The 8,987-nt window shown below is 36.9% G+C and overlaps 1 protein-coding gene across 1 annotated transcript; it reads right to left on the minus strand.

The window, feature by feature from the left end:
* Positions 1–1,608: 1,608 nt before the first annotated feature.
* On the minus strand, positions 1,609–2,235 carry LOC134262853 (uncharacterized). Its single transcript, XM_062745178.1, has one exon. It carries the CDS (start codon positions 2,233–2,235, stop codon positions 1,609–1,611), a length of 627 nt encoding a protein of 208 aa, XP_062601162.1.
* Positions 2,236–8,987: the final 6,752 nt, after the last annotated feature.

Below are 8,987 nucleotides of genomic sequence, written 5' to 3' on the forward strand. Positions count from 1 at the left end.
CATTTTTTCCATTGCGATGTACTCGGATAACAGCCTTGCGGACCAACTGATCGTCACTCTTTATGGCCTCTTCTACTACTCCAATGAGCCACTGGTCACGAACGAGGCTTGCATCCTTGACGAGAACGACGTCACTAGGTTTTACATTCGGTTTCTTGTCTTACCACTTTCTGCGTTGTTGTAGTTCATTCAAGTGGGTATCCTTCCACTTTCTCCAAAAGAGATCTGAGAGTACTTGAACGTGTTTACATTCTGCTCTATAGACATCCTTCAGTGAGAGTTGTTCTGATAACGTAAGGGAATCTTCACCTTGTTTCTGAATGAGAAGAATGTTTGGGCACAATATTAAGGGAATATTAAGGGTGTCTCTGGGTTAGATGAAATAGCTGAGATTGGTCTGGACTTTATCACAGCAGACACTTCTGCCATCAGTGTGGGCAGAATTTTATGGGTTAAAGTCTTGGCTTTCTGTTGAACTAGTATTCCATCTAAAATTCTCCGAGTAACGCCTATCATTCTTTCCCACACTCCTCCCATGTGGGAGGAGTGGGGTGCATTAAATATCCAGACTGGTCCTGAGTTGTTTAGATGAGACCTTAGTTGAGCATCTTTCACATTGATTGAGTCGATACCAATCTGATCCGTCGCACCCACAAAGTTCGTCCCTCGATCCGATCTATAGATTTTGATTGGCCTCTGACTGCCGTCACTCGCCTCAAAGCATTTATGAAACTAGAGCTGCTCATTTCATCGATTAGCTCGATGTGCACTGCACGGTTCGTTAAACAGGTGAAAATGACTGTCCAACGCTTACTTTGAGCGACTCCACCCCGTGTTTTACGGGTTGTGATGTCGCATGGCCCAAAGGTATCCACACCGACAGCTGTGAAGGGCGGTCCAGGAACCAGACGATCTGTCGGCAAATCTGACATCTTCTGTTCTAGCAGCTTTCCCCTTAGTTTCTGACATAAGACACACCTTGCAATTAAAGATGTAATGATTCTCGTTGCTCCTATAATCCAGAAACCATTTGAGCGTATCTTTCCTTCTGTAAATTTTCGGCCTAGGTGGAAGGTTTTTTACATGGAAATGCTTCACGAGAAGCGTTGTTACAACTCCCTTAGGTATGATGATAGGATTCGTAGATGCGAGTCCCAGGCTGTCTCGAATGTGATTTAATCGGCCACCAACCCTCACCAGACCATCTTCGTCTATGTAAGGTGAGAGTGATATGATGTGACTCCCCTTGTTGAGTGACAACCCTAATCTCAGATTGTTGATTTCCTTGTAGTAGTGTTTTTGTTGTACTGTCTTAATCACAAATTTCTCTACCTCCTTAAGTGTGGCTGGAACTATTGCTTCCTGACACCAATGCAATCCTTTGCAAGATGAGTTGTTTCCTTTATTGCGACACCGTGCATTGTGTTTCAAGATGGCGATCGCATTAACGAGCCCTTTCCATGTTGAGAATCTTGAGAATCGTTCATCCAGTGGTAAGTATGTTGAGACGGTGGTCTGTAGCACCTGTACTGGACGGATTTCCTTATCTAAATCTGGTTCAATGAGTGGAAACATTTCTGGTTCATCTTCTGATGTCTCTCTGTTTTTTTAAGATGTACCGTACTCGGGTCCTTTCAGCCATGTTTGTATGGCCGTCAAAATGTCTTGTGACACACCCCTTGTAGCAACATCTGCAGGATTTAAGTAGGTCGGCACATAATTCCATTGTTCTGGTGAGGTAATGTGACGAATCCTGGCTACCCTATTGCTAACATAGGTGTAAAACCTCCGTGTGTCATTCTTTATATAACCAAAAACAACCCTGCTATCCACAAAATATCTCATCTCAGTCAGAGGTATCTCAAGCTGTTCTGCAAGGAATTGCCCAATTTCTGTCGCCAAAACTGCCCCGCAGAGCTCTAAACGTGGTATACTGTTTCCAGCTGAAGGCGCCAATTTGAATTTGCCAATAATGAACTCCAAACGTTGTTGACCCTGGTCATCCATTGTCTTCAGATAAGCAGCCGCAGCTACCACCTTCTCTGAAGCATCAGAAAAGATGGCTACTTCCCGTACCCTCATCTGACTGTAAGAACTTGGTACATACATTCTGGGAATTTGAAATCCATTTAACAGATTCAGGTCATCCATCCAATTCTGCCAGCGTTTCTGATGTGTTTCAGGAAGTTGATCATCCCAGTCAAAGCCTTGTGGACAAGTTTCTCTCAATAACATTCTTCCGTTAACAGTGAAGGGTGCCAAAAATCCTATGGGATCGAAATGCTGCTAACTGCTGAAAGCAATCCTCTCCTTGTGAATGAACTATTCAGATTAGTGGCTGTGAAAACAAAATTATCCGTATTCAAGTCCCAAGATAAACCCAGACTCTGGTGTAAGGGCAATGCATCGTCACTCAAATCTAAGTCCTTGAGATCCTTACCAAGGTCTTCCTTGGAAAATTGAGACATCACGCTCTTGTTGTTCGATGCGTTTTTGTGCAGTCGGATGTGGCCTTCATTCTGTAAGACTCTTTTGGTGCGTTCGAGTAAACTCACAGCTGCTTCAGGTAAGGTTGTAGATTTAAGTGCATCAACCACAGAGAAATTACAATTAATAAACTCTCTGACATCAACATCAGCTTCTTGCACTAAGTGGCTATGGCAGGGGACAGCCGATTTCCAAAAACATGCACCGTCATACGATACTCAACCATTGGAGAATTGGGGTCATTGTCTTCAAACCAGAAGAACCGCAGAAAGTCTCTATGCTCGGGTATGACAAAGAATCTGTAGAACATCTGTTCAATGTCCGCTGTAATTGCACATACATCCTTCCGGAAACACAGCAGTACGCCTAACAAACTGTTGGTTAAATTTGGTCCCGTTAGCAACACGTTGTTCAGAGAAAGTCCTTTGTACACTACTGAGGAATCAAACACTCCTCTGATCTGGTTGGGTTTCTTGGGATGATATACCCTAAAGATTGGTAAATACCATCGTCCTGTTGAACAGGTGCCCGCTCTGCTGCTTGGCTTCTGAAGACCTTATCCATGAAGGTAATGAAGTGGTTCAGTTTCTCGGGATTCCTTTTGAGATTTGACTCCAGTTGTTGAGCTCTTTGCAATACTTGTGGTCTGTTGTTAGGAAGCCGTGCCCTTTCACTTTTGAATGGTAGAGGTGCCATCCATACTCCGAAGGAGTCCTTTCTGAAAGTTGAGTCCATCAACTCTGTGAACTTGAGGTCCTCGTAAGACATCTCTATCTTCTCGTCATTTTGTGTTTTAACAAAAAGAGTCTCTCCGATGGAAGGTTCAACTGGATGCTCACGAACAACAAGTTTCGAACCCCTGACCCCAGGCACATGAATTTCACAATTTTGGTAGAGGACTCAATGCTGATTACAATCATGCAAATAGTTTGACTGCTTAAATGATTTTTTAAGATTGCATTAATTTTAGTGGTTTTGGCCCCATCTCTCAGGCCCCAGGGGGGCTGAAAATGTTCAAATGTTAACACACGACGGACGACGACGGACGAAAACAGATAGCAATAGGTCACCGGAGTTTACTCAGGTGACCTAAAACCCATGGTTTACAAAAGAATGCAATGAAGCGATAAAAGCACGTAAGAAAGCTGAAAGATTATTTAATAGATTACCAACATCAACAAATTTAAGCAACTTTCGCGTATTTAGAGCAAAAGCTCTCAGAACTATTAATTTTAATTAAAGAAAATCCTGGAAAAAAATTGTTTCAAACTTAAATTCACACACCTCAATCAATAAAGGACAAGATAGGGTAACAGCCGAATCTGGCCCCTAATTTGATATAAAAATCATAACACTGATAAAATTGTGATAGTTTGTAGTTAAGAAGTTGAAATGATGCTTACCTTAAGACAAGAACTAATTTTGATTCAAAGCTTACATGGAAGCCACTAGAGGTTGCAAAAATAGGACATTTTCCCGAATTTCCTCAATTCTGGTGGAATTTCATTATATTTGGGATACATTTCTCTTCGGAAAACATAGAGCGCACGCTTGCCTGAGATTTTCACACATAAACTGCGTCTGATATCGGTGTATAAAATACATTGTTTATATATTTGGTAGATAGGCAAGCGTGTGCTCTATGTTTTCCGAAAGAAAATGTGCTGTAAAGTAATGAAAATCTGCATAAAAATGATAAATTTCGAAAATTGACCTATTTCCTGACCTCGCTGTGAAGCTTGGAAATTCTTAATCATAAAATCAACACTCATTTTGTGGAAGGGATGACAACAGGTTTTATGGAAAATCTGTTGGATCATTAAATTACACCCAAAATCGGGGGCCAAATACTGGTCTTACCCTATCGTGTCCTATGGAACGCAATAAGAAAAATAAAAGGAAAGGGTTCTGAAAAAAATAATCATCTTAAAATTGAGAATCAAATTATTACAGATAAGAGGGAAATATCTAACGAAATATCTAAGACAATTTCGGATAACTCTTCTACAAACAATATGAGCCCCAATTTTAAAATATTTAAAAATAAACAACAAAAGAAAACATTGGATTTTACTTCTGAAAACAAAGAATGTTATAATTACTTTTGATGAGTTGCAAAAATCTCTAGATAAACTCACGATACAGCTGTAGGACCGGATCAAATACATTATCAATTAATTAAACATCTACCTAAAGAAAGTAAAGAGTGTCTTCTGCACATATTTAATACGATCTGGGAGGGAGGTCAATTTCCATCTTTATGGACACAAGCTACAATAATTCCATTCCAAAACCTGGAAAAGGACCATGCAGACCCTAACAATTATCGACCAATTGCATTAACAATCTGTTTATGTAAAACCATGGAAAGGATGATCAATGAACGCATAATGTGGTTTATTGATTTGATTTGAACATATTTTATTGTTTAACACAAAAGGATCAGAAACAAGTTCTTACAACTTACAAGTTCTTCTCCTTCTGTGGTTTATCGTATATGAGTTGTGTTTTCCTCTCTTTGTTGCTTTGCAGCTTTAAGTTTTTCCCTCTTTTCATTAATTTCACGGTGAAATTGTTCACTAATTCCAAACTGTTTATTTTCATCTTCCAATTTATATGCGGCCTTTCTCACCATTACCTTTAGCTTGAACAGACCAAATTTAGCAACAATTGGCCTCACTTTACATGTACATTGCATCCCACCCGATGAACTCTATGAAAATCTACATTTTTATTTATCTCTAATTTTTATCTCTACTGATCAGAGACCAGAAGAGCTTATGCGATAGTAATGTGTCCGGCGTCCGTCCGTCTGTCCGTCTGTCTGTAAACAATTTTTCAAAATGCAACTCCTCCTACAGTTTGGTCTAATTTCAATTTAACTTGGCACACAAGTAGACAACACTTAGATACATAATTCTGTGTATCGGTTTTTGATTTTGATGAACGATGTTGCCGTGGTTACTAAAATAGAAATTCTTTCAAAATGCTACTCCTCCTACAGTTTTGGTCTGATTTCAGTATTACTTGGCACACAAGGAGACTACACTAAGATACATAATTCTGTGTATCAGATTTGAAATTCTTTCAAAATGCTACTCCTCCTACAGTTTTGGTCTGAGTTCAATATAACTTGGCACACAAGTAGACTACACTAAGATACATAATTCTGTTTATCCCGCTTCAGACAAATTTGTCGATTGCTGATTGGATAAAAGCTGATCACATGACGCCCTGAAATTTTCCGTATTACGTCTCCGTTTCCATATTACGTCTCCGTCAAGGCGTAATATGAAAATCGGGCACGCGATTCCGTTCGAAGCGTTGTTATTGTAAATAAAAATGGCGGCTAAGAAACGGTTATCGTAGGTAGTTTGATTACTTAAATTTCTTGTTACGATATTTTATGTTGATTGTTATTGGATTAAAACGTGATATTTTCATAATATGCACATATATTTTTTTTTAAATATTTAAGAATTAACGTTAGGTCTTCAGCGGGATAAATTCGTTACACAGTCAGTTAGTGACCTAATACGGAATCATACAGGGTGTGAAATGGAAATCCGTATTGGGACTCGGCTTCGCCTCGCCCAATACGGATTTCCATTTCACACCCTGTATGATTCCGTATTAGGTCACTAACTGACTGTGTAACTAATAGTATCGGTTTTTGATTTCGATGAACGGTGTTGCCGTGGTTACTTAAAATAGAAATTTCTGTGAAATTCTTTCAAAATGCTACTTATCCTACAATTTTGGTTTGATTTCATTTTAACTTGGCATACAAGTAGACTACACTAAGATGCATAATTCTGTGTATCGGTTTTGGATTTGTTGCCGTGGTTACTAAAAATAGAAATATCTATAAAATTGTTTCAAAATGCTACTCCTCCTACAGTTTTGGTCCGATTTCAAGTTAACTTGGCACATCAGTAGAATATACTAAGATACATAATTCTTTATATTAAATTTTAATTTTGATGAATGGTGTTGCCGTGGTTACTTAAAATAGAAATGTCTGTAAAATTGTTTCAAAGTGCTACTCCTCCTACAGTTTTGGTCTGATTTCAGTATAACTTGGCATACAAGTAGACTACAATAAGGTACATAATTCTGTGTATCAGATTTTAATGAACGGTGTTGCCATAGTTACTAAAAATAGAAATTTCTGTGAAATTCTTTCAAAATGCTACTCCTCCTACAGTTTTAGTCTGATTTCAATATAACTTGGCACACAAGTAGACTACACTAAGATACATAATTCTGTGTATCGGTTTTTGATTTCGATGAACGGTGTTGCCGTGGTTACTAAAAATAGAAATTTCTTTGAAATTCTTTCAAAATGCTACTCCTCCTACAATTTTGGTTTGATTTCATTTTAACTTGGCATACAAGTAGACTACACTAAGATGCATAATTCTGTTTATCGGTTTTGGATTTCGATGAACGGTGTTGCCGTGGTTATTAAAAATAGAAATATCTGTAAAATTGTTTCAAAATGCTTCTCCTCCTACAGTTTTGGTTTGATTTCAAGTTAACTTGGCACATCAGTAGAATATACTAAGATACATAATTCTTTATATCAAATTTTAATTTTGATGAATGTTGTTGCCGTGGTTACTAAAAATAGAAATGTCTGTAAAATTGTTTCAAAGTGCTACTCCTCCTACAGTTTTGGTCTGATTTCAGTATAACTTGGCACACAAGTAGACTACACAAAGAACATAAAGAGACTTTATCAACAATCATTATTCTATTTAGTTTCAAATCCCAGCTGCTTAAGTACATTTCTCTTTCTTTGCCATAAGTTCAAACCAGTAGAGCTTCAGTCTCGACAGAGACTTCTGGTTCTTGCACACGTTTTAATTTATTTTAAATTGACAACTTTCATCTTTAAACTCCGGGATTCCGTAGAGAATCAGTTTGTCTCTCATTGTTCGACGTTGTCTTTCATTGAACGCAGATTTCCCAATTTTGCTGGATATATCGTATGGACGTAGTAATGGATTGATTGATTGATGGTATATTGTTTAACGTCCCTCTTGAGAATTTTTTATAAAGCTTGGTTGTTAGATTACCATTAAAGTCTTTTTCAAGTAAAATTTCCAAGTATGAAGCAGAAGTGTCGGACTCTGTGGTATCTTTTATCTCAAGCTCACAAGGATATATCGCGTCGACGTAGGAATGGAAATTGTCATTATTAAATGACAATACGTCAAATGTTAGGGAAAGTCGCATGTTCCTTACTACTCTTGTTTTGTTTGAGTCAAGTCATTCCTAAAGTCTCTATCTCTGTAGCTCTGACCTCTGAAGGGTGGTCTAAATCTGGATTGTCCTCTCTGTGCTGTTTCAAGTGGGTTATTTCATCTCAATTTATTATTTACATATCAATAATGATCCATCTTTTTCAGTAAGATTGCAAATTGCACAGTTTTTTGGTTCCATTGTGATGAGGAATCTGAAAAAATATTATTGATTCATAATTATACATGAACATAGAATCAACATTTTTTTTTTTTTTTACCAAATTAACTGTGAAAAATTACATTTCATTGAAACATATTTCATTACAATAAAAAAAATAAAGTAAGAAAATATAAACAAATGAAAATAAATTTTATAGAGATAAATTCAGAATAAAAAAGAAATAAAACTTAACTGAAGGAACTGAAAAAAAGTCCTGAATCTTCGTGTGCATCTTGGTACGACAGCTAGTATTTTCTTGGATTAAAAAATGCAAATCCGAGTATTTGTATTTGAAACAAACTCGAACATAAATAATGATACACTGACATTTACAAAGCCTAATCAAAATTGAATTCATGAAATTTTGTCTTAAACTGCATTCCATACATTCTACTACCATAAAATGGAACTTTATTTGATGTACCCTATCAAGCACAAATATGAAAAAATATTATAGCAACAAAATAAAATAATAATGAGAATAAGATGTGTTTGAAGGCTGCTTGCATTTATTTTTCACACAAACTGCATTCCATACATTAAAATTTTCAGTAGATCTTCTTTTATGTTTATATGACACACAATAAACAATTTATTTCTGGTGAAGCATAAATTCACAGAAAGTAAGATAGCAAATTGCACAATGACTACTAGTTTTATGATTTTTATTGTTATTTGTGTAGATTTAATCAATGTATTCTCTTGTCAAGTTCAACTGCATGGGCATATGTTTGAGGAGACTAACAGATGTTATATATGGGTAAAATTGTCTACATGATAAAAATACTGCTACCATTTTACCCTCTTTTAATTAAATCTTCAACACATATCACCAATACAGACAAAAACAAACACTTACCATGCTAAATGAATGTTGTTTACAATATGTTTGTATGATGTCTGCTGTAGATGAGAGATACGGTTTGCATAAAGGACAATATTTAATTTATTCAGGCTCCAATTTTTAGATCTGAATTTAATAACTTTCCCCTTGATGAATTTTTCTAAACTTTTTACACATAACTAATCAA

The sequence above is a fragment of the Saccostrea cucullata genome, unplaced genomic scaffold (genome assembly GCF_032062105.1).
Source record: "Saccostrea cucullata isolate Sc308-1 unplaced genomic scaffold, CSIRO_AGI_Scuc_v1 ctg2990, whole genome shotgun sequence".
Classification (NCBI taxonomy): domain Eukaryota; kingdom Metazoa; phylum Mollusca; class Bivalvia; order Ostreida; family Ostreidae; genus Saccostrea; species Saccostrea cuccullata.